General features: G+C 54.0%; 4 protein-coding genes across 8 annotated transcripts in view; 2 read left to right on the top strand and 2 right to left on the bottom strand.

Moving 5' to 3' along the window:
- Positions 1-15,059, top strand: DNAJC17 (DnaJ heat shock protein family (Hsp40) member C17). Of its 3 annotated transcripts, none has more exons than XM_066187175.1 (12): positions 1-106; positions 1,534-1,603; positions 2,493-2,551; positions 3,307-3,394; positions 3,787-3,869; positions 4,261-4,357; positions 4,734-4,783; positions 5,296-5,373; positions 6,376-6,456; positions 7,311-7,439; positions 13,805-13,937; positions 14,978-15,059. In XM_066187175.1, the coding sequence occupies exons 1-11, from the start codon at positions 29-31 to the stop codon at positions 13,928-13,930; spliced, it is 939 nt and encodes a 312-aa protein (XP_066043272.1). In that variant the 5' UTR covers positions 1-28; the 3' UTR covers positions 13,931-13,937; positions 14,978-15,059. The 3 variants fall into 3 exon arrangements, with proteins under 3 accessions (XP_066043272.1, XP_066043273.1, XP_066043271.1); XM_066187176.1 differs by having other exon boundaries at positions 14,955-15,021; XM_066187174.1 differs by lacking the exon at positions 14,978-15,059 and having other exon boundaries at positions 13,805-14,013.
- Positions 9,959-11,785, bottom strand: CUNH15orf62 (chromosome unknown C15orf62 homolog). Its single transcript, XM_066187177.1, has one exon. It carries the CDS (start codon positions 11,473-11,475, stop codon positions 10,675-10,677), a length of 801 nt encoding a protein of 266 aa, XP_066043274.1. The 5' UTR covers positions 11,476-11,785; the 3' UTR covers positions 9,959-10,674.
- On the bottom strand, positions 14,280-19,861 carry GCHFR (GTP cyclohydrolase I feedback regulator). Its single transcript, XM_066187178.1, has 3 exons — positions 19,776-19,861; positions 18,496-18,590; positions 14,280-15,113 (listed from the first exon to the last, which is right to left on the bottom strand). The coding sequence occupies exons 1-3, from the start codon at positions 19,809-19,811 to the stop codon at positions 14,990-14,992; spliced, it is 255 nt and encodes an 84-aa protein (XP_066043275.1). The 5' UTR covers positions 19,812-19,861; the 3' UTR covers positions 14,280-14,989.
- The window catches only part of RMDN3 (regulator of microtubule dynamics 3), a 22,882-nt gene continuing 17,412 nt past the window's right edge, over positions 19,221-24,690 (top strand). Inside the window, exons 1-3 of one of the 3 annotated variants that reach the window (XM_066187171.1) lie at positions 19,221-19,473; positions 23,308-23,509; positions 24,071-24,217. In XM_066187171.1, the coding sequence (XP_066043268.1) occupies positions 19,221-19,473; positions 23,308-23,509; positions 24,071-24,217 (602 nt within the window). Of the gene's footprint in view, positions 19,474-22,157; positions 22,318-23,307; positions 23,510-24,070; positions 24,218-24,690 lie in introns of those variants that run through there. The other 2 variants (XM_066187172.1, XM_066187173.1) reach the window with 2 other exon arrangements.

Genomic DNA, 24,690 nt, shown 5'->3' on the forward strand with positions numbered 1-24,690 from the left:
GCCGGGAGAGGAAGCGGGAAGCGCGAAGATGGCGGTGGATAAGGAGCTGCTGGAGCGGGACCTCTACGGGCTGTTGGGGATCGGCGAGAAGGCGTCCGAGAAGGAGGTGAGGGGCGCGGGCGGCTCGGGACTGGCTCCTTCTCTGCCCTCGCTCCCTCCCTCTTTGTCCCGGTGTTCTCGGGAGCGGCGCTTGCTGCTCTCCAGTGCTGAGCTGAGGGGCTGCTCCGAGCGCTGCTGCGGCACCGGCGCTGTCAAACGCAAAAAAAAACCCCACCCGGTTTTACTGACGCCGGCGTGGTCATATCCCGGTTTTTCGGGAATTGGCGTCATTCCTCCAGTTCACCCCTGTGCGTTCTCAGTCCTGCGGGGCGAGACTCGCCTTTGGAGGAGGAGATGGCTTGGAGAGAACTGCGGGGTTGGCCTGGGACACACTTGTCCTCGCTTTGTTTATGTGCTTCCAGAAGGGAAATTCCCGTGGTGATCCAGAAATCCAGTTGTTAGAGGTTTGTCCGAGTGCCTGAAAGTCACGTAGTTAATTTTGTGGGGTTGGAGTGACACGTTTCCGGGTTTTTAATTGAATTTAGTCAGTGCTAAACGCAGGAAGGAAGCTCCGAGAGAGCTGCGGAGGGGCTCTGGACAAGGGCTTGGAATAACAGGATAAAACAGGAATGTGTTCCCACTGCCAGAGAGCAGGGTTTAGGTGGGACATTGGGAAGGAATTCTTTGCTGAGATGGGAAGTTGGAGGATGGAGGAGACGCCTCCTGGACTCTTACGCAGGAGGTGGGGTCACCTGCAGGGCTTTTCCTGCACATTCCCCATCCCGGCAGCTTTGTCCACCAGGTGGGGCCGGGACTCAACTTTCCCCACTTGTTTTAGCAGGGAATTGGTTGGGAGTGGGATAGAGTGGCTTCCTTTTTTCCTTCTCCCTCCTTTTTTTTTCCCCTTCCCACTTTTTTTTCCCCTCCATTTCCCCATTTTTCGTTCTCTTTACCTCTTTTTTTTTCCTTTTCCGCTTTTTTTCCTTTCCCCATTTGTTTTCCTTTCCCTCTTTTTTTCCCTTCCCCTTTTTGGTTCCTTTTCCCTCTTCTTCATTCTCTTTCTGGGCTTTTCCCCTTCCCCCATTATTTTATCGTGTCCCCCCTTTTTCCCCCCCCTCTCTTTTTCTTCTTACTTTCCTATCCCCTCTTCGGCTTCCTTTCTCCATATTTTTTTCCTCTCCCCCCTTTTCCCCCTCTCTCCTTTTTTTTTTCTTCTCCCCTTTGTTTTCTTCTCCCTCCCCCCCTTTTTTTTTTCCTTCTCCCCTTTTTTCCCCTCTCCCGTTTTTTTTAACCTGAGGTTTAACTGCTGCGACACAAGACACGCGGCAGTAAAAACAGCCTTTAAAATCTCCAAATCCTTCCAGTCACGGCCGTGTCCTGGGCCCAGCGGGTTACCCTTGAACGCAGGGATTATTTTGGTTTTCCAAGTCGCTTTTTTTTTTTGGCAGAGACAAACCAGTTTCCCCCCAGTAACTCCCGTTGTGGCCCTTGCAGGTGAAGACAGCGTTCCGGCAGAAGGCCCTGACCTGCCACCCGGACAAGAACCCGGACAACCCCCGGGCAGGTGAGATGGGGCAGCTCTTCCTGCTGGAGTTTTCACTTCTCCAGGCTCCTGGAAGTGGCACTGCCACCCTGAGTCCTGAGGGAATGGCTGGGTGTGTGTCCCTGGGGGTACACACAGGGCTGGGAGTTGCTCCCGTTGATGTTAACTCTGCTTTTTAAGGCTGAACAATCCCTGCTGGGTTTAGAAACGCCAGCATGAAGTCAGTGCTGGAATTACAACTGCACCCCTCCAAAGCTTCCCAACCTTTGCCTGTTTGGACACTGCTTTGATCTGTAAAGCTCTCATAGTCCAGACTTCACCAGCACTCCGTAAAATCCTATTATCTGCAGGCAGGGCAAAGGGGGAATTTCAGCTGCCTGCAGGGAGCATCCTGCTGAGGATGGAGGTTGTAGAATTAGCAGTTACTCTGTATTTTGTGTGTCAAGACTGCTAATTCATCTTTATAAAAAATAAAAGCAATTTGCCAGTGCTTGCGATGGGACAAGAGGAAAGACTTTTGAAGGGGCTGATGGCTGTAATGCAACAACTTCCAGTACAACATAAGCAGGACTTCTTGCTGAAGGAAAAGGACTGAGAGGGAGAGAATGTGGCATGAAGGAGATATTGCAACCCAAAAATAAAAAGAATCAGTCAGAAAAGATAAGTTTGTGTGTTCCAAGATTTCTCTTAAAATGAAACGATCCCAGTTTTTTGTTTCTTTATTTACTCTCAAGTTTGTGTAACACATTTGAGTTGAGGTGGCCCTGGCTAGAGGTTGGCTTACAAATCTCTTGGATCGGTGATTTTTCTTCCTTGGAGAGACCTTCCTGCAGGAATTGTCTTTCCTGGTTCTTCCCCAGGTCCCTCACTTGGTTTCCCTCATCTTGCCCTTCTTTCTTCTCGTTCCCAGCGGAAATCTTCCACCAGCTGTCCCAGGCCTTGGCCGTGCTCACAGATGCAGCAGCCAGGGTAAGGATGCTCCCTTGGGAGGGGTGGGATTTTGGGGTATCGCTGGGAACTGTATTCCTGCCTGTCCTGCTCTCTGCTCCAACAGAGACTCCATGAATACAAATCTCAGCTGTTATTCCCCCTGGTTCTCCATGAGATCAGATCTCAGGTGCCAGGTAAAAGCTTGGAGAAATGTCGTGTTTGGGATTTGCTGCTGGGAGCAGCTCTGCCCTGAGATCCTGCCTTTAATAACGTGCTGGATTGGGGCATATCCCATTAAATAACACCAGTGATAACCATCCCTGATTCAGGAACATCGAATTCCCATGGTAACAGTGCATCTGCCATTCCCATCGAGTCAGGGGCTGACAAATGAGTAATACCTGGATGCAATTCCTGAGGCTCCAAGCTTTGCTGTCTGTGGGACACAAAAGAGCTTGGATCCTTCTGGAGCTGTGAGGAAGTGGCTGAGAACCCACTGCCCATGGCCTAAAAGAACCCGGAAACGTCTCTGGAAAGAATAAAAGCAAACCAAAAAATGAGCAAGGAGCTCTCTCCGGATCAGCTCAGGAGAGAGAAAAGTGTTGATTCCAGGTGATAAAAGCTAAAGACATGAGCTCCTCTTTTCATGTACTGGCAAAGCTTGCAATCCAAGAAGCAGAAGATGCTTCACCCCTTCTGACAGGGTTTCAATCCCTGATGTCATTGTATTCCCTGTTTTCCAGTTTCTCTCCTGCTTTCTGTAGTTTCCCACTGTTGTGCTGGTTCCTTGGCAGGCAGCCTATGACAGGGTGAGGAGGGCAAAGAAGGAGGCTGCAGCAAGGACACAGAAACTTGATGAGAAGAGGAAGAAAGTGAAGCTTGGTAAGAAACATTGAACCCTCACATCCTCCTGAAGTCTCCCTCAGCTGGCTGTTTGCATTTCCCCTTCCGCAGGAATTCCCCAGAGATCGGTCCATGTGGGTTGACTCTGGTATCTTTGTGCCCAGTACAGTGCAGGAGCCACCTGTAATCTCCCACAGCCATAGCTGGGGTGGTCCTGCTCTGGGAAGGAGGGAATTAGGTCCTGCTGTGGGAATTAGGGGGTTGAGGACTCTTAAGACTCCTTTGGTGTGTGGGGCCAGAGGAGAGGCAGCAGAGCTATCAGGATATTGGTGTGGCTGTAGGCAAGTTTGTGATCTATCCATCTTCCTCTGGTCAGCAGGGAAAATTCAAATTCTCTTGGGATTGTTTCAGTTTTGTTTCTTTCTCTGCAGACCTTGAAGCCAGAGAACGGGAAGCCCAGGCTCAGGAGACCGAAGAGGAGGAGATCAGGATAACGAGATCATTAGAAGAAGAAGTAAGGATAAATTCTTAGTTCTCTCTGCCCTTTTTGAGGAGAATTGCTGGAAGTATTTCCGTTCATGATGAAATCCATGAGGTGAGGTGCAAAAAGTCTCTGGAGAGCAGTCCTTCAGCCTTTGGGATTAAAAGGCTCTGTGAATCAGAGAATCCTGGAATGGTTTGATTTGGAAGGGGCCTTGAAGCCCATCCAGTTCCAGCCCCTGCCGTGCTCGGGGATCCTTTCCACCACACCAGGCTGCTCCTTCTGGAGCTCTCCCAGGGGAACTGGCAGGAGGGCTGTCCCAGGAGATGGGTGTGAGACCCAGGCTGCCCTTGGAAGTGTCCAGGTGACATTCCAGCCCTGGCTCCGTGCCTCAGGTGCCCGTGCTGTGTTCCCTGTGCCGCAGATAATCCGCCTGCGTGAGGAGGGCTCCCGGCAGCTGGAGGAGCAGCAGAGGCTTGTCAGGGAGCAGATCCGCCTGGAAAGGGAGCAGCACAGCCGAGGTGAGCACAGGGAGAAGCCTGCAGCCCTCACCTGCAGGTGGCATCGGGCTCTTTGGCAGCTGTTCACCCTTAATTTTTCCAGTTGTCCCAGCACAACCTTCTTGTAGGGAAAAATGCCTCAGAACATGTCTCCTGCTTGTATTTTTGCTGACTTGTTTCTGGCCTTGATCACATCAAGTCTGAGCTTCCTAGAAGGGAAAAATGCTGCCGTGGAGTATTCAGTCTGTGCTGCAGTTCCTGTTGCACGAGGTTTTTGGGACTGGAATGGTCCAGTGGAAATCTCCAAGTGTTTCATCTTATGTATGTTCTCAGGGAAGAAAATCTGTGCAAATTGCTGAAGAATTTTCACCCATGCCTTTTCTTTTTCTCTCTTTAGGCAAGCAGGAAAGAAATGGAGCAGAAGGCAAAATAACTCCTAAGCTCAAGGTAAGACGTCCTTAAAAAGCTGTGTTTTGGTGAAAACTGATAGAACATGGTTGAAAATAGAAGGGACATTTCAACCCTGATGAGCCGGCACATCCTTTTTTATACTGGAGATGAAATTCCTCCATGCAATGTGCATCATCAGGTGAACAGCTCCTGTCCTTGCTGTTAGAATTCCTTCCTCACTCACCTTTTCTTTGTCTGCTCCAGATTTCTGAGCCTGGGATTGAGCTGTCTGTGCTTTAAGCACAGGGAAACATCTGCTAATTACCCTGGCAGAGCCATTAGCATCCTTTCAAGTGCGATCTTTTTTTATTCCAGTGAGCAGCGTTTCTCCCTGTTCCCCAAACAGTTTGTTCCCTGTGCTCATTCCCATGCTGAGATCACTGTCTTGGCAGGCCTGGAAGTGTGGCTGGAAATAGCAGACTGGTGAATGTGCAGGGGGGTGGGAGCTGCTTGAGCAGGCAGCTCATCCAAACGGGAAAAATTAACTCTTGGTGGTTTTTTTTTCCCAGCTCAGGTGGAAATGCAGGAAGGAAGATGAGACAGGAGGGGGATACTCCAAAGATGTGCTGCTGCAGATCCTGCAAAAGGTCCTGTCTGACACTCCTCCCTATTTTTTACTGGGTCTTCCCCTGCTCTCAGTGCTGCAAGAAGAGTGAATTCTGGGAAGCTGCATATCACAGAACCACGGAATGGTTTGGGTTGGAAGGGACCTTAAAAATTATTCAGTTCCACCCCTTGCCAAGGGCAGGGACACCTTCCACTAGCTCCAGGCCCTGTCCAACCTGGCCTTGGACACTTCCAGGGATGGGGCAGCCACAGCTGCTCTGGGCAGTCTGTGCCAGGGCGTCAGCACCCACACAGGGAAGGATTTTACCTTAATAATCTGTTCTAAACTGGTAATCTGATCTAAACAGCTGGTTTGAAGCCATTCCCTGTGTCCTGTCACTCCAAGCTATAAACTGGAGTGGCTCTTTTCCTTCCCTGTTCAGCTTTCTCATGCCGTTTTCAGAGCTCATCAGCATGATGGTGGAGTCATTAAGGTTGGAAAAGATCTCTTAAATCATCAAATCCAGCCTTTGAACCAAGTTGGATCCTTTGATCCCTGAGCTGGGAGCTGTTTCCCACCTAACAGCTCTGCCTGGCTCCCGGCAGGGACTCTCGCTGAAACAGAGCAACTGCAGACTCTTCCCACTGGGTGCTTCCTGCCCACTTAGTCTGGCTCTGTGCTTGTGGTGCACTCATCCTTCACTTCAAGCACTCCACATCCCTGCTGTGGGAAGTGCAGAGACAGGCACAGACAAGCCTTTGATCTGATCAATCCCAGCCTGGCATCTTGATTTTCCCTCTGAGCTCAGCAGCCCTCTTGCACTGGGGCTTGCTGGGAGCCGAGTGTGTAGCTCCATGCCTTCCCACATTATTTCCTGGAGGGACAGAAATGGCGGGATCGGTGGAAGGAGGACAGAAATGGTGACAGCTCAAGCCACATGTCTGTGAAAACACGTGTTTTCTCTTTGTGTTCATTTGGGAAATGAACTAGACATCTCTCCTGGCTCTGTAATTAACTTTCCCTCCTTCCTCTCTTTCCACAGTATGGTGACGTGCTCAATTTGTTGATCTCCAGCAGGAAGACTGGGAGTGCGGTGGTGGAATTTGCCACGGTGAAGGCAGCTGTGAGTGTGCAGAGCCCCTGCTGGGTGTGCTGGGGGTGGCACAGGACAGGTGACAGCCAGGACACTGCCTTGTCATTAAGGCAGTGGAGGAGGGTAATGAGAGTCTAAAGGCACAGAGGGAGTGGCACAGCTGGAGGCACAAACCCAAGGATCAGGCACATAAACAGGTTGTGCACGGAGCAGGCTGGGGGAAGAGGCACTGCCTTAAAAATCAGGCACTGAGCACTTACTCCGCCCTCTCTGAAGGTGAGATGCCTTGGAGTTGGGCTTATGTGTTTTGGAGGCATTTTGCAGTGAAAAACAACCCAAAATGTCTTGACTCACTGTGCGTTACAATAATTTGTGTGGCTGTGGGAGCAGAAGTCATCGGTTACCCTAAGTTTTAGTAGTTCCATCAACTCGGGCTGTACGAGATATTCCTTGTTCGTTTTTCTTTCACTCATATCCAGGTAATAAAAAACCCCCAGAATTGTGTGCAACCTGTTTTTTAAAAGTACTGGCAGGGTATGGACCATAAAGGTGCTTCTCACGTAGGGCAGCTGTGAAATCTGGGAGTCGTGGGAATGGTTTGGGTTGGAAAGATCCTTAAAATCTCAGAGAATGGAATCATAGAATGGTTTGGGTTTGAAGGGACCTTAAAAGACCATCCGTTTCAAACCCCCAGCCATGGACACCACTATCCCAGGTTGCTCCAAGCCCCATCCAGCCTGGCCTTGGACACTTCCGGGGATGGATCTTGTTTGTGCCCTACTTGGCCTTGAGGCCATTCTGAGATGGGAACATGATTCTCGGTGACACGTGAGGGAGAGGGGTCTGAAATTCAGGTGGTGATGGAAGGACGTTTTCCCTGCCAGGAGATGGCTGTGAAGAATGAAGTTGGCCTGCTAAATAACCCCCTGAAGATCTCCTGGCTGGAGGGCCAGCCCCGGAGCCGCCCCAGCACCGTCCTCCCTGACAGCACCAGCCAGCCCAGGACTTCACAGGTAAGGAGAATGGGCTGTGGGATGGAAATCTGGTGCTGTAACAACCTAAATCTCAATGTGCTCTGTGGTTGTGGTCAGATGGAAGCTCCTGGGGCCAGGCCTGGCTTTCCCAGCAGCCTTTCTGTGCTTGATCAGTGGCTTTCTAAAGGACCTCTTGCCTGGGTAGCAGCACACTGGGAACTGGAGCTATTTGGATGACTGGATCTTCACTCATTCCCTTGCTCAGCCCAAAGCCTCCTGTGCCATCCTGATGAGATTTTTTTTAATATGTCTTGACTGTTGGAATCCTCTGAGTGAGAGTTGCTGAAAGGTTCCTTTAGGGAGTCTTGGTTACTCACTGCAGGAGGAGGAAGTGTCAGTGCTGGAAGCAAACCTCTGTTCTTAGGGTCTGCAGGAGGGAGGAGACAGCAATATCAAACTAAATACCCTTTTGTGTGTTCACTCCCTAAATAATTTAAGCTTGGGAGATTGTTCAGTGCATTCGCTCTCTTGATGTTTTATTAAGTGTTTTATTTACATTATTTGTAAGTATGCATCGGAATGCCTGATTGTTGTCCTGTCCATGTAGGACCAGGGAGAGCCCTGCAGCCACAGGAGATTCACCAGAGTGTTAGGAAGGAAAATGGGGCACAAAGCAGAATCCAAAGCACGTCAATGGAGAATTTCTCACTAGCAGAGAGTGAGAACTGGCTCATTCCTACCAAAGGGGGTTGCTGGTGCAGTTGGAGCTTGGTAGTGGATTCCAGCCTCTGCGGGTTCGAATCCCTGAGTTTGTCTTGGCCTGTTTCCATGCCCAGAGCTTGTTAGTGTGGAAGTGCAGCGTCTGCCTGCGGTGCAGGATTAGTGTGGTGGGGCAGCAGGGAGAGCAGGAAAGCAGCACACGGTGCTGGTGACTCACCTCTGCCCAGCACAGCCTCCTCAATCCCACCTGCCTCTGGGAATGCTGAGGAGCTGCTGTCAGGGACCTGCATCCTGCCCAGGAGTTGCACAGCTGGTGCTTTGCTGTCCTTTCTGCTGCTTTTAGCTGTAAGAAGCTGCACTTTCTGGGATGGTACTGCACCCTTGCATCTCCAAGCTGCTCTCCTTCCTGTTTTTCCTTGTTCCTACTCCAGACCCTCCCCTAATCTTCCCACTGCATCCACTAGGATCCTTCTAAAACCTGTAATGTGTTTACAGCTCCTCTTGGCTGATCTGCTTCCATCTGACTTAGCTTGTGCCCTCCAGTTCAAGACTGTGCAGAGTGAGCTCCCAGATCCCTGCTCCCTCTGCCTCTTCCCTTCACACCCAGCCTGGCTTCCCAGCCACCGGGCTCCACGCTCCTGCTTCCAGGCTGCACTTACCTCATTCTGATTTAAGCTGCCCTTGCTTCCTATTCACTTCCCCCCTCTGTTTTTGTCTGGATCCACCCCCGTTTTGTTCCCACTCCGTGCAAAAGCAGCTCCTTCGCTGCTCTGCTTCAGCAAACAGCCCAAACCCGCGGCGTTCTCATGGCAACGCGCTCACTACTCATCCCCTGCTCCCTGTCTGGGACAGGCAGCCCGGGTACTCCCTGCCTGGGAGAGCCAGCCAGGACCTGAGTGCCAAAAGCCACAGGTCAAGGACAGCCAGACCCCAGCCAGGGGCTTTGGAAGCAGTTCCCAGGTGGAAGCTGTGCTGTGAGGAGGCTGCTCGTCGTCCGCAGCCTTGTTGTGTCCTACAGCAACAGGTGCACGTTGTCCAGCAGTTCCTGGAGAGCTGCTGGAGCCAGGCTGGCTCCAGTTCCCCTTGGAATTCAAAAGCTGTGGCTTGGCCAGTGTTACTCCAGGCTATTGAGAGCAGTAGCTGTGTGATGGTTCAAAGCACACAGCGGCTGCAGAGAGCTTGTTTGGCCACTCCAGCAGCATGCAATGCTCAGTTTTGGGGAAGATTTTCCCTGCTCCTGCAGTGGAATCTCCCTGCCAGTGCTCCTCAGCCATTCAGCCCTGAGAAAAGCCTCCTGCCTGGTGTTCTTGTAGCTGTTCTAAGCTCCTTCAGAGGTTTCAGAGGGTTTATTTTCTATTATCTGACTTTGGGAGGCGAATCTCACAGAGTACGAGGCAGCTGTGCCTTCCGTGGAACGTCCCTGCACTTTGCTGTGGCCACTTCCAAAGCTCCTGGTTATCTGGGAGCGTGGAGGTTTTATTATTGTTATTTTTAAAAAGAGCCCTAATGGTCAAAAAGGTTAGAGTCGGTAGTTTCTTTTAACAGTTTGTCCTAGTGCTGCCTAAAACATTCTCAGCCTGGCAGAGCCTTTCCCACTCCCCAGCTCACGGTGGGGAGCTGTTCCTGTCTTGCCCTGAGCCATGTGAGCTCTCCTCAGGGGAAAATCAATTCCCAGCAGCTCTGTCCTTCCCTCAGAGCCACACTGGTTCCCCCCACCCATCATAAAACCCCGCAGTGCCAGGGAGGATGACCTGGGCCACTCCAGATGCCCTGTGCTCCTGGTGCCTGGGATTTCTGTGGCTTGTTCCCAATGAAATGAGGCAACCAGACACTTCCAGTCACAGATACATTTATTCTTCTACGTCTGTACAGCTGGGAGCTCAGTGCATGCGTGAGGCAGCAGTGTCAGAGACATCTCTTCTCCTGCCAGGAGGATAAATCCACTGCTGGTGCTGTATCAGGAGCCTACTTGGACGCTTACCTGTTTCCAGGCTGGGAGTGCCACCTGCACTGGAGTTAAGGGAAAAGAAACCCACAAGGAGGAAGAGAGGAAACGGAGGAACAGCTTGTGAGCTTTCACATCCAAACCTGGTGGGAGGAGAAGCCCCAGTTCCCGTCTCTCAGCCCTCAAAGCTTTGGCTTCGGGGTGCAGTGCCGCTGCCTCCTTGCAGGCGTCCTGCTGTTCCACAAGTGATCCGTGACAAATCCCTGCGTGTCCCTGCCCCACAGTGTCACATCCCCAAAATAAGTCTTTCCCAAAAAATGCCAGTCTTCCCTGAGGAGGGGACGCACAGTCCGGAGTGGGAAATTCCCGGGGTTGAGAGTGGAAAGTTGCCCACGAGACAGCAGACAGTGCTCTCACCTGAGCACGGAGCCTCTGAGCTCTGCTCCAGAGGATTCCTTGGCAAGGACAGGGATGGTCTGTGGTGGGTGAGGTGAGGACAACAAAACAGGCCACGCACAACAGGCATGCTCCAGTGTCCTTCCTCCCGCCAGAATCGGAGGAACTGGCAGCAGCAGTGAGTAAGTGGGATGTGATGGACAATGAATACCTTCAAATGGCGTAATCCCTCGGGTTCTGTTTCCTGAGGGTCTGCAGCACATCCTCGAGGAGTGATAGCCCCAAATCCACTTTGAAGGACAGGAAGGGGTCAGCCAGGTCAGGAAGAGTGGTGCTGTTCGGGAGACCTGCCTCTGAGGTGCCGTGGTCTGTAGCCTGGTCCTTGTGCGTTGGAGAGGCTTTGTGGTACGGAGCAGCGTCGGGAAAGGAGAGGTCGGAGTGGGAGTCTGTGCGATCGATGATGTTGGGGCAGCTGGAACTGTCCAGGTACAGCCGGGGAGGCTTGGGAGGGGCTTGTGCCTTGGCCAGGTTCTGCTCGCTCTGACAGGACAGGTACTCAGACTTGTCCTTCAGATCCCTCAAGCATTCCCTCTTCTGGCCATCTGTGTCCAGAGTGTGGCTGTTCTGGTTCAGGATGATCACTTGGTTGCCCAGCTTTTTGTGCCTCCTGAGGGAGAAGCGTCGGAAGAAAGTGGTGGACTTGATGGACCCCCTGCGCCAAGTATCCATGGTGAGGAAAAGCAGCGAGGAGCAGGAATGCCGACTCCTCACAGGCGGGAGCCGAGGGATCGGCAGAGAGGCGCGCAACAGGAACAACCTCTCCCTGCAAGGAAAACGGAGAGGCTGGTAGTGCAGGAAATGCAAACTCCACACCGTGGCAAGGAGCACTTGGCTCGTCTTGGATCTCAAGGAGTCTCCCCCTGGAGTGGAGAGGAGCGGCGGTGCGTGAGTGAGCTCGTCGAACGTGTGCTGCGGCTCCGGGCTGGTGGGGAACAGCAGAGGCACAGTCACCATGAGAACAGATCTAATCTGGCATCTAGAACAGAAGGGCACTCGGGTGCCATGGTAACCAGGCACCTTCTGCGGAGGGGCACCGCCGGAAAAGCGCCGTGGGTGGCTGGGAACGAGACGGTGACTCAGTCCCACCGAAGGGACCCAGGGAATACAGGAGAAGGGGGATGTGAAAAGCGACAGTGCGGGAGGCAACGTTGGGAGAACAGAGTGCAGAGGAGACTTACGCCCTGTTGGAGCAGCCCGGAGTCCAGGAGCGGAGAGGAGAAGCTGCTGGAGCACTCGGAGAACCGGGCCTGCCACGCTCACCAGGATGAAGCAGCAAGTCCAGGGAGAGCTCAGCCAGGAGTCCAGCAATTCAGCCGGGTTGGACCCAGAATGCCAAAACTCCCCAGCGCTGCTGCCGCCGTCCCTTCATGTGCCACCCGCCGCTGCTTCCCGGGCTGCGGCTCCCTGCGTGGATGTGTTTGTTTTGAGCCAAGCCCTTGCTGAGTCAGCCACGTCAGAAACTGGGCTTTACTCGATTGGTAATTGCCAGGATTGCAGGAAGTAGGTGTGTGGAGTGGCAGAGCCTCAGCCCACGCTCAGGCACCCGGGAGCACGTGCTGGGAGCCCACCTGGATGAGGCTGTTCTCCCTCCCGCCACTCCGAGGGCTCCTCGTGTCAGCAGAGCTCCCAAACCGGGCTGCAAATAATCTCCTGGCTGTTTTAAATTTCAATCCCACTGCGAGGTGGGGCTTCAGGTTTGTGTGGGTGATTCATATGCATGAGTCTCAGGCAGCCTCTTCCATCCAGCCCAGCAAATTCCTGGGGTTGGTGGATGGGACTTGGAAGGATCCCGGCTGAGGGCTGATACCATCGGTGCTTTCTCGACACTGCTGCAGCCAGTACCCAAAGGTCATTTTGCTCAGGTGGCTCCTAAGACACCAATTAGACTCTTAATTTCCCACTTGATGTTCCTTATCTGTTGTGGGCTTTCATTGTGTCCTCACAGCCGGAGGAACCACTTTGCTGGCACGGGATAAGGAATTGCGCTCGCCCATGTTTCCCTGCAGAGACTTACTTACGCATTCTATTGCCTTTGTAGGCCTTCTGCTTCCTAAGAAATCCTTCAATATCTGGAGAAGCTGTAGCTGCCCCATCCCTGGAAGTGTTCAAAACCAGGCTGGAGCAGCCTGGGCTCTTGGAAGGTGTCCCTGCCCACGGCACGAGGTTGGAACCAGATGATGTTTAAGGTCCCTTCCCACCCAAACCATTCTGGGATTCCGTGATTCTCTGTGATCACCACTTACCCCACTTCCTAGAAAAATGAATATGAAGGTTTGGGTTTTGTTTTTTTTTTCCCCATTCACCTTCTGTCAAGACACTCTTATTTCCACCTGAACTGTCAAGGAACGAGCTGGATGTTTCCAAGGCTTGCAGTGCTTTCATACATCCAAAATAGCACGGCCACCTACTAGTGTGGAATGGCTTTGGAAGCAGCGCCAAAGCACTGGAGCAGCTGTCATCTGCTGCCCACGTTCATTAGGCAGAGTCTGCAATCAACTGCCTTGATGTGACAGTTGCTGCCACACGCAGCAGGAAGGCTCTGGGAGCTTTGGAAAACTGTTCCATCCCTGTGTCACGTTTGGGAACATCCCTGGTGGTTTTCTTTCTGCATCCGCTTAGAATCACGGAATTGTTCGTGTTGGAAAAGATTTCTAAAGTCATTGATTGCAGCTGTTAGAATTCTGGAATGATTCGGGTGGGAAGGGACCTTAAACCCCATCCAGTTCCACCCCAGGGCAGGGATACCTTCCCCTATCCCAGGTTGCTCCCAGCCCTGTCCAACCTGGCCTGGAACGCTTCCAGGGATGGGGCAGCCACAGGTTCTCTGGGCAACCTGTGCTCAGGGGGGCTGGTGTCCTCACCACGGTCAGACAGTTGGAAGTTAGTCACTTCCATGACTAATCCATAAAGGTTTGATTTTTTTTTTTATGGCATTAACCTTTATAACAGGTGAAGTGTACGCTGGACTTGGGCACCAACGTTGGAGGTGCAGGGTGATCTTGTCATCCAAAGTAATGCCCCATCCAGCCTTATGGAATGCTGGCTTTGTGTCTGTCCTGCTTTCCTCATCAACCACACTTACTGCTGATTATATTTAATAACAATTTTAATAACAATTCCTGGTTAGTTCCTGTAGCCAGGCGGCTTTCACCCACCTCACCCAATTTCTGTGGGATCACACCGCTTCTTGCCCGGAAGGCTGTTGTTGTGAGGGGGATTTGGGAAAGGTCTGGGTGTCTGTGCTGTCCCTGACGGGTTGTGTGTGTTTCCTGCTCCTTCCCAGGCGTCTGTGGTGTCGGAGCGAGACTTCGAGAGCCTGGTGATGATGAGGATGCGGCAGGCAGCCGAGAGGCAGCAGCTCATCGAGCAGCTCCAGCGGGAAGATGAGGAGGAAAAGTCCCACACTTAACATGAGAGTATGGATTCTCCTCGCCCCTCCGTCCCCCCAGAGCTGTTTCTTAATTTAAGTCAATAAACCCCCTTTTTTCAAAAGGTGTTGTGGGAATAGAAACTCCCAGGGACTGTGGCCCTTATCCCTTTCCAGGTTTGGGGAAGGAATGGCTGCCTGAGGTTCACAGACAGGTGTTACCCTGTCAGTGTGTGTGCCCAGAGCAGCTGCCCCATCCCATGGGACAGGATGTGAAAGGTGCCATGAGAACACCAAACCTTGGAGCTTTTAATTCCTGAAAGCTCGTTCGGGAGCCGTGCATCCACCGGGATTTGGCAACAGCTTTAAACAACCCACAGAAAGACGTTGGTCTCTTTGGAGCTATGTTTTATTGGTGTTAGCCCCACAGCAGGATCCGTCCACAGTCCCAAACATTCCAGCAGTGTTGGGATCAGAGCCTGCACCTGGAACAGTCACACAACCTTTCTGTGTTATTTTGGGAATCCCATGCTAGGCTTGGATAGCGGTCTGGGATCTGGAAGTTTGGTGGTGTCGTTGCTGAGATGGAAACGGGCCTTGGCTGCCAAGGGAAGGGATTCTCGGAGCACTGGGAAGTAGGTTTAGTGGTTCCCCCTTGGATTTCAGGGATGAGATGGGATGAGGTCCATGGCTGGTGTCCCTCCCTAACCCCCAGGCCCAGGAGAAGGCACGGAGCTCTCCGGGGCAGCCCGAGGAGGAGGCGAACAGGGCTGCTACTGAGCTTCCTGCAGGGCATGCTGAATACGTGATTAAAATGTAAAAGCTGGAATTTGCCACACTGCCATGCCACTGAAGGCAGAGCTGGAGCCATCTGTTCCCTCTGCCTGATTCTGGGCATACCTTCCTCCCCCTGCTCTTGGGAAACGGAACAGGGATGGCAAAATTCCATTGGGTCCAGCTCTCCCTGTGCACCATTCCTCCCCTTGCCCGAGTGCCTGGAGTCTGGGACAGGAAGGAATTAAGGGGGACAAATGTGCTGCCAGTCCTATGAGATGATCTCCAGCAGGATGTTGTCGGTGTGGAACGCAGGATTCTCCCTGGCTATTCCCTGTGGAGGCACCAGACCAGGGTCTGGCCCACGCCAGTCATGCTGACCACGCGGTAACCGAGGCTCTCCAGCTTGTCCAGGACCACGCGCGGAGCGTCGTTCACGTAGTACTCACAGCTGCGCCCGGGAGAGATGGGAATGAGGTGAGCTGGGGGAGGAGGAGATGGGAATTTCCTGGTGGAAGTGAGCCCCGTGAGACCAGCGGCCACACCTGGCACAGGTGTGTGTGACACAGGGCCTTGGTTAAGCCCGGGGAAGGCACAGCCCAAAGTGCCGAACCATGGGAATCCTGTCCAGGAGGGAAGGATCAGGTTGAATGGGAATGGGGCTCAGGGGGGCCGGTGTCCAGAGCCACATGCTGCTCGGTAAGTGGGCTGACACTGCAGCAGAGGGTTCACAGGTACACACAGCATGGTTTTAGCATACCTAGGAATACATGGAGGAGGAGAGGAATGATTCAGGTGTTTCTAAGGAATGAAATCCCAATGTTCTGCCTGTGTCAGAGCATGTCTGTGAGATGGGTGGACTTGAGAGATTGTTGCAATTCGGGGATTGGAGCAAGGTGCTGCTTTCAGCCAGGTGGGAAACCTTTGGAAAGCCAGTAGTCATCCGTCCTGCATGGAGGTGCCAGGCAAAGCGGAGGCCAGGCTTCTCTGTTCCAGCAGTGCCTGGGAGCTGTAACCGGCATCCTTGTCCAGCTCTGATTCCCCGTTGGTTTGTGCTGGCCCTATGCTCGGAGCAGAAGCTGTCCCACATTCCTACCCCTTGATCCCAGAAGCTGTGACACTGCTCCCCAGTGAAGGGATCAGGCACAGGCTGGGCTGAATTGGGTGGGGACAGGCGAGCTGAGGTGAGTGGGACCTTTGGCACTGGATGTGCCAGCCTCTCCTTTGACATGTCTTCTGGGATAAGGCCCAGAGCAGCTCAGCTGTAGCTGACTCGGCACTGCTGGATAAGTGGATAATGATGGGCTGCAGGATCACTGGGGATCCTGTTTGGGCACCTGAACAAAGCCTCTCCTGCTTTTCCTGCTAATAATGGTTAAAAAAAAAAAAAAAAGGATCCAAAAGCCTTTCCAAAGCTGCTCCTACTTGGATTTCGGAGCTGTGCTGAAGCTGGGAGTGCTTTAAAGCACCAAATAACCTGAGATGTGAGAGATTTTCCAGTTTCTCAAGACAGACCGTACTTGGCTGTAATTACAGATGTGGTGTAAAGATAATGTGCGTTATTATAAGTGTCTTTGAAGTCTGTTCTTTCTCCAGGAGGGTTGCTACATACCCTTCAGATTCGCAGTGGGAGCTGGTAAATATTATTCCCATTATTCAGAGGCAGGGATTTGTAGCAACCTAAAAACGGAGTAGCTGAGCTAAAAGCAGGAGGGAAGAGTTCCCAGGGCTTTATCCCAGCTGTGTGTTGAGGGAAGTGAATATTGCACACCGTGGCTATCGGATATGCTGCCGTCTCCGTGTGCCTCCAGTCGGGATGGAGGGGCTGGGATACGTGCCAAGCCTTTTCTTCCGGGTAAACCTCACCCCACCCCTTGCCCCAAGGTCTTTGACCCCGAGTAAGAGGGCAGGGACCACATCCCTGCTCCCCACACCTTGTGGGACTTAATGAGGAGCCATGTGTCTGTGCAGAGCTGTGGAACAGGATCCATTCGCTCCCTCATTACAGGGATTTCAGCTTCACCTGTACATCCCAGTTTCCCAGCAGGTCTGTGCTGCTCAGGCTCCCTACAATGTCACGGCAAAAGTTTTTGGGCCCAGGGTGCTACAGGAAGGCGGTTTGCAGCATCCATAGCCAGGCTCTGCTCACGAAGGAATTGGGAATGGAAAATCCTGCTTGGCCACAGCGCACATCCTGGAGCTCCCAGCCCTGGTTGGGATTCTGGAGGAGGCGGGTGGGCTTGCCCCACTGGCACGTGGCTGTGCTCTGGGGGGTGCCAGCAGCCACGTTCCAGCCAGGGGCCTTCCCCCACTGCCTGTTGCTCAGGCACACACGGGGAGGACGTGCTGTGCCGCAGGGATGTGCCGCGGGGACACAGCGGAGTTCCCAGCTGTGACACAGGCCATGCCAAGGAGCAGGTGGGGCAAGAGGAGCTCAAAACGCTCCGGGCCACAGGGAGGAGAGAAAGGCAGTGAATCCACCTGGGAGATCCCATAGGAAGCTCATATCCCTTCCCCGAAACAGGCAGAAGGTGGAACTTCTGTTCCTTGCAATGCTGTGGCTCCCCCAGCTGCTGGGGCAGGCACCACAGAGGCTTTTATCTGTTTTCGCCTTCCTTTTCCACCTGAATCCCAGGGATCCTTGCCCAAATCTCTCAGGATCCAGTTCCTTCTTGGAGCCTGTTGTGTTCTTCCCCGCTCTGTTATCTCCCATCCCGTTGCACGGCGGGTGGCAGCACGACGCTGGCGCTGCTGCCAATCTCTGCCCACCCACGGGCTTGGAAATAGCAGCACGGAGACGGATGAGCCCGGCAAACCCCCCAGGAATTCAGCCAGGATGGAGGGGGGGAGGCCCTCAAGACTTATATTTTATCTCCTTACTATTAAAATTTCTCACCCCACTCAGATTTTTAATGCTGCAGCAGCTGAGGATCCCGCCCTTGGTGTTGGCCGGGCTGGTGCTGAGTAGGAGGGTTTTCCCAGCTCCATGGATGGAAGCTTGGGAACATTTGGGATGAGATTCACCTTCTGTTTTAGTGCCTCATCCTTCTCCTCCTTCTCCTTCTCCCCACCACGGCACATGGAATACAGCAGGAATCGAGCTGCTCCTCTCTGTCAAGTTCTTTTGCATTTGGGGGTTTGTTTTGTTTTGCCATTGTGGCGTTTTGTTTTGCTTTGTTTTTCCCCAGCGAAAACCAAGAAGTGGGATATCAAGTGAGGAAAAAAAGGGGAAAAAAAAAAAGTGGGTCAAAGCATGAGGAAGATGCTGGTTTCATCTCTGAGTGGCACTTGGCCCAAAGCTGGGGTCAAACTCGGGGTGGGCAGGGGTGGGGACATGGAGAAGTGTCAAATATCCAGGGCTTGGGAACGTGCCAGTAGAAGGGCTGGAATCAGGGACGCACAATGGGAAGCAGCTCCAACCCCAGGGCTCAGCTGCACATGGAAAAGATTTGTGAGCTATTGGGAAGGGCTGGCTCGGGTGAAGCCTCGAGGTGCACTGGAGAGCGGGATGGGGTGGACAGACAGAGTGCAGCTGGAAGGGACAGGATGGACAGAACTGGGGGAGCATTCCAGGTGTCTCTGCACCAAGAAAGGCCACGGGCAGAGCAAGGCAGGGATGGCATCGAGAGAGGGAAAGGGGGGTTCAGGTGCTAAAAACAGTCAGAGCAAGGGGAAAAAAAAAAATGAACGAAGTGAAATATCAGGCAGCATTTCCTCATTAACAGGACACATGCGAGTCCCGGGATTAACTGTTCAGCTGGAAGGTGCCTTGGGGAATTCCAGGAGTGAAAACGTTCTGCATGTCTTGGGAAAATAAGGAGAGGAGGACTTACAAGTTGTTCCCCAGCATGCTCCTCTTTGTGGCCCCCAGGATACTCATCAGGTGGGGATCTGAGTTCTCGTCACCCACCATGGTGGGCCCAGCCTCCTGTGGGACAGCACAGAGCGGTGAGTGACACGTGGTGACGTGGCCACCCCCCTGCTCCCAGCACAGCTCCAGCTTCCTTAAGGAAGGCAGTTGCCATCAGCCCATCCTGGGAGGGGCCCTCAGTCCCAGCCGCTGCCCGGAAGGTGCAGTTGCTGACCCATGCAAGGCCAGGATGGGAAGTTTCCAGCCTCAGCTCAATGCCAAGTTTCAAGCTGGAAATGTTTGCTTTGCCCCTTTGGTAAAGAGCAGAGTTTCAAAGTCTCTGGAGGGCAGACTGAACCCTACTGCTCCAGGCTGTTCCCTCCGGTGCCGTGATCAGTGTGCCCCTTCCCGTGCCTCAGCCATAATCCCTCAATCAACTTGTGCTATCCCAAATGCCACTGCCAGCAGATGCTTTAGTGCTGCAGCATCCCCACACATCCCCATTCCCAATCCACTGCTGCTTCCTTTGGGACATCTCCAGCGGCAGCAGTTGCAGTGTCCGTCACAACTCCCTTTGCTCATTCGCTGTTTGCTCTGCTCTGCTTCCTGCCCCAAACCGCACCGGCAGATCCAGGCTTCGGGAAGGATGATTGTCGGGAAAAGGGAAACCCCAGATAAACACACGGAGCTCCCACAGAGTCCTGCAGGATGTGGGTGCTGCCAGTGCCGGGGGGGAACGTTTGCTTTGTGGCTTTATCTGATGGTGACAGCCAGCAATCCCACCAGTGCTCCCGGACGGTGATCCCAGCCAGAGATCCAACCACTGCCCGGCTCCTGTCACCCCCAGCCAGCCATGCCCGCTCCCTTGGCAGCGTTTTCCTCCCTGGAATGGCTGTTTGGGGACGAGGGAGAACCAGCTGCGGGGACAAGTGGCGCCGTCCCTTTGGCGTTCGTTTCCCAAGTGAGTCGCTGTTCGGGACAGGAGGGTTTGGGGGCTGCGGAGCTGGGGCGGGGGCTCTCACGGAGTTGTGCCGACACCCCACACCGGCCACTGGGCACAGCCTGGCCGTGCTGGGGCTCCCCCAAAGCTGCATGGCCCCCCGGCCCCGCAGCAGCAGCAGCAGCGGAGCCAGCCCATCGCGGGATCGCAGCGGGCCACCGGTGAGGTCGCACCGCGGGCTGAGCGGGTCTCACCGCTCGCCCCGGTCGGTCCCTGCTCGCCGCCCGGAATTCCCCACCCCCGGGGGTCCCGCCGGGACTCACCAGGCGGATTTGGGTGCTAACGAGCAGGTACGGCATCTCCGCTCCGCCGCTCCCGCCGCCGCTCTGGGGAGACCGTGCCCGGGGCCGCCCCCGGTCCCGCCCCGCCACCACCGCCCCGGGCACCGGCGGGGGGGAAAAGGCTCCCAAAGGGATCGGGGGGCACCCGGGGGGCTCCGACGGATCCCTCGGGATCCTGGCGCTGCCGTCCCGACAAGGGATGGGCAGGAGGTGAAGGGCTGGAAGGTGATGGAGCAGGAGGAGACAGAAGGTGAAGAGCAGGGAGAAGACGGACCAGGAGATGATGAGCAGGGAAAGGATGGACCAGGAGATGATGAGCAGGGAAAGGATGGACCAGGAGATGAGATGCAGGGACGTGGAGGACAGGGAGATGTAGGACAGGAGATGATGAGCAGGGAGGCAATGAACAAGGAGATGATGGATAAGGGAGACGAAGAAAACGGAAATTAAAAGCGGGGAGATAAAGGACCAGGAAATAACAGCAGGGAGATGAGGACTGGGAGATGATGGAGCAGGAGCCAGGCAGGTGGGGAGCCGAGGGCCCCGCAGAGCATTCCCACTCCCACCCCGCAGTCTGACCCAACATTCCCCTGAAGCAGAATGTCCGGCATTACCAACGGTTTTGTGTTGGTAAAGCAAGTCTGTTTTTCTACTGGCTGTTATTATCTGGGAACACGGGGGGTTTAAATCCCATTTCCTGGAACTGGGACAGGCAAAGGGGCTGCATCTCTCTTATTATTAATGCGTTATTGTTATTGTTGTTGTTGTCATAATTATTATTGTTGTTGTCGTTAATTATTATTGACATTGTCATTGACCCGTTGGTTGGGTTTGGTGAGATACAAGAAACCCCAGAGGCTGATGGTCTCTTCCTCAAGCATGTCCCACAGATCCCAGTATGTCCATTTGGAGTTCTCTGTGTTTAACCACGGGTTAAACATCAGCTTGTTTTGATCATCCCCATCCTCAGCAGAGCCTCTTCCCCAAGTCCTGGAGCAGCTGGAATGTTTGCTCATTGCTCTCCTGTCCCAGTGCAAACCTGTTGCCCAATGAACCAAGGGCACATGTCAGGCAGTAGGGTTGGATTTTGAAAGAATTCCCATAATCCATGACCCCTCCGGACCTCTGCTGGGCACGTGTGGTCTGTGGTTACGCAGGGAATAACATGGATGTGAAATCCAGACCTTTCCAGAAATTAAAGGAAAACTAGCCAGGGTTCTGGCAGCCTGCCCAGCTCTGGGTCTGACTCTTATGTGGCTCTTTCCTCAGGGAAAAAAAGATAGTAAGGAAAAAAGAGGGAAATGAGAGCAGAGCTATACATAACATTTTAATATTGAATTTCTTGAGGAGATACCGAAATCTGGGAGGCAGCCGGAGCGCTGATGGATCTCATCCATCATCCCAAAGCAGCTTATCACCCTCTGGCTCCAAGCTGGCTGCTCCCAGCTCTCCTTGGACTGGACTGGCTCAGAATTGCTTCCAATAATTCAGATAAAGGGAAGCAAAAGGTTTTTTTGGCTCTGGCCAAATCCTGCTGTCACCCAAACCCCCAGGACTGGGGAGCACATAAAGGGTTTAGTTTTCCCTCTCCTGACTGGCACCTTTTCCTAAGGAATCCTCCGGCTCTTCCAGAAAAAAAGCTTTTTCTAGTTTCAGTGATTCTGGGCTAAAGAAGTTCTTCCTGGGGGATCCCACCAGGGATGTAACCGCCCACCACGTTTCCTGCAGAGGGGAGAATTCCAACCCCAAATGCTTGGGATGACTGTTTGGCCATTCCCGTCTACTTTGGCTACTCCACCTAAAATCCATTATGCCAAACCCCTGTGCTCTGTGGGTGGCTCTGTGCCCACAGCCCCACAGCCGCGCCCAGCTCCCTCACTACACTAACCCTGTCGCACTCAGCTCCCTTGGGCACCCCAAATCCCCCTCTTTTCTTGGCGCAGGTTACTCCCTCGCTGCTGGAAGCTGACGGCGAAGCCCGGCGGAGTTTCCCCCCCCGTGCGGGAGCGCTCACAGAGCGCCGGGGGCTGTGCGGAGACCCCCGGCCTGTCCCCTCACACCCGGGCCCACGTGTCACCACCACGGGACAGGCGCCCAGGTGACAGCAGGCGCAGAGCCGGCGGCCTTGGAGGGTTTTTCCCGGGACATTCCGCGGGTGCAGCGCCCGGAGGGTGGCACGGCTCCACGGCCAGCTCCGCGTCCCCGTCCCGTGTCCCCGATGTCGCCGCAGCGCGCCGCTGTGGGCGTGGCCCCGCGGCACCGCGCGCCCGTGACGTCACACGCCCACAGCCCACAGCCCGCCCCTTCCCCTGCCCATCGTCGCCTCTCCGTGACGTCATCGCGGCGCGCCGCGGGCGGTGCCGCGCGCCCGGAGCGGCCATGGCGCTGCCGGTGGCGGAGCCGGCCCGGGCCGGGCCCCGGCTGGGGATGGCGCTGGGGCTGGCGGCGGGCGCCGGCCTCTGCCTCGGCGTGCTCTGGGCCATGCGCCGCCGCTCCCAGGAGACGGAGAGGCCGCCGCGCCACGGTACGGGCGGGGCCGGGCGGCGGGGGAGCCGGGTGGGGATGGGGGGAGTGGGGTTGGGATAGAGAGGGATGTGCGTGGAGTTGGCGTTGGAATAGAGGGAATGGGGCTGGAATGGGGAGAATGGGATAGGGATGCGTGGAGTTGGAATGGGGGAAATGGCATGGGGCTGGAATAGGAAGAGTAGGGGAGAACGCGATGGGAGTAGGAGGAATGGGGTTGGAACGGGGGGGCGTGGGGTTGTAATGCGGGCAGTGGGGTTGGAAAAGGAAGAATGGGGGAAATGGGGCTGGAGTAGGGGAGAGCAGGGATTGAATGTGGGGAATGGGGCTGGGATAGGGGGAAGTCAGGCTGGGGTCTTGGGTTTTTAGAAATGCTGGGTTTCGTCCACGTCTGTGCAAAACTTCGGGAACAGAAAGTGAAACGGTGTTTTTCACAGTGATCGTGGAATAATGGAATCCTGGAATGGTTTGGGTGGGAAGGGACCTTAAAGCTCGTCCAGTCCTACTCCCTACCTTGGACAAGGATATCTTTCACTATCCCAGGTTGCTCCAAGCCCCGTCCAGCCTGGCCTTGGATACTTCCAGGCATGGGGCAGCCACAGCTTCCCCGGGCAACCTGTGCCAGGGCCTCAGCACCCTCACAGGGAAAGATTCCTTCCCAATATCCCATCTAATCTTCCCTTTTCTACTTTGGAGCTATTCCCCTGTGGCCTGTCACTCCAGGCCCTTGTAAAGAGTCTCTTTCCATTTTTCCTTCAGGCCCTGGAAGGGGCAGTTGAGTCACCCCAGAGCCTTCACTTTTCCAGGCTGAACAATCCCGATTCTCCCAGCCTTTCCCTGCAGCAGAGCTGCTCCATCCCTCTGACCACCCCGCTGTCCCTATCACGATCGAGCCTCGCATCCCCTGCCGGCAGAGCAGTGGCCAGACTTCCCTCCCCCCCCGGAATCCTTTCCCGCTGGGATCTAACGCGCTCGTTGTGCTCTGGTGCAGCCCAGGCCGTGCCCAGGGCGCTGCTCCCGGCGGGCGCGGGCGATGGAGCCGTCTCCGGCCTCCTGCTGAGGCAGGACGAGCAGCTGGAGGTGCTGGAGCGCCTGGACTTCGTGGTGAGGAACGTGGTGGAGCTGAGGAAGGAGGTGGAGGAGCTGCGGAACAGCCTCCAGCACCTGGCGGTGGAGATCGTGGGGGAAGTCAGGTACCGCCCCTCTCTCCTGGGGAAACAGCCACAGGATCCCGGGATCTGGGAGTGCCTGGGCTGGGAGGGACCTCAGAGCCCACCCACCCATGGGCAGGGACACCTTCCGCTATCCCAGGTGGCTCCAAGCCCTCTCCAGCCTGTCCTGGAACACTTCCAAGGGATGGGGCAGCCACAGCTTCTCTGGGAAATCCATTCCTGTGCTGCACCCTCACTGGGAAAGGTTCATTCCGTATATCCAACCTAAAATTCCCCTCTTCCCTGTGAACCGATTCTGTCACTCCAGTTCCTGATGCAGAGGCTGGATGAACATCACATCTGTGGATTCTGTATGGATTCTGTGTGGATTCTGTATGGCTTGTCCATGGATTGCCCATGGAAGAGGATTTGCTTTACCTGCAGAATACAACATTAGCTCCACTGGAGTTTGTACAAACAGGAGTAAACCACCTTGTGCATTCTGTGGATATAAAGGGAATTGGGTGGAGTCTGCTGGACAGGAGAAAGGGAACAGCAGATGTTTCACTCTCAGATCTTTGTTTCTCTTCCTTTCCCCTCCAGGACCCACCTGGAAGAAACCCAGCGCATGACTCGCCGGAAAAAGTTCCCCTTCTGCAGGGACAGAAGTGACTCCACAGGCTCTAGCTCCATTTATTTCACTGCCAGCTCAGGGAATGCCAACACAGATGATGGAGAGAGTGAAGGGGGGTAAGCAGAGCCACTGGGACAGATGTTTAAGAGGATTTGGTGCCACATCTGGGCAGTTTAGAACATAAAGATGGGAATTTTCTTCCCCTGCAGCCTGTTTTAGTTTGTCTTTTTTTACTGCCAGGGCCAGACTGAGAGATCTGAAATGATCCTGACTTTTAGAGGAAGGAAAAAAAAAATCTTGAGGAGTTTAAAAGAAATAATTTGATTAGGGAACCTTGCAGAAGGAAGGGAAGTACAATTTCAGCCTGGCAATGGAGAGAGAGAGAGAGAGAGTTTGGAAATCAAGTTTCCAGACAATACATATTCTATTAAGATGATCAAATCATTGAATCAGAGAATATCCTGAGGTGGAAGGGAGCCAGGAGGCTCATCCAAGTCCAACCCCTGGCCCTGCACACGACAGAAAAGTTGTGTGTGGTGTAAGAACATCATTATAAATGCCAATATAGCTGCAGGTTTATTCTTGTTGG

Source organism: Chamaea fasciata, unplaced genomic scaffold, assembly GCF_029207755.1.
Source record: "Chamaea fasciata isolate MVZ Bird 193981 ecotype frontalis unplaced genomic scaffold, bChaFas1.0.hap1 SCAF_7, whole genome shotgun sequence".
In the NCBI taxonomy this organism is placed as follows: domain Eukaryota; kingdom Metazoa; phylum Chordata; class Aves; order Passeriformes; family Sylviidae; genus Chamaea; species Chamaea fasciata.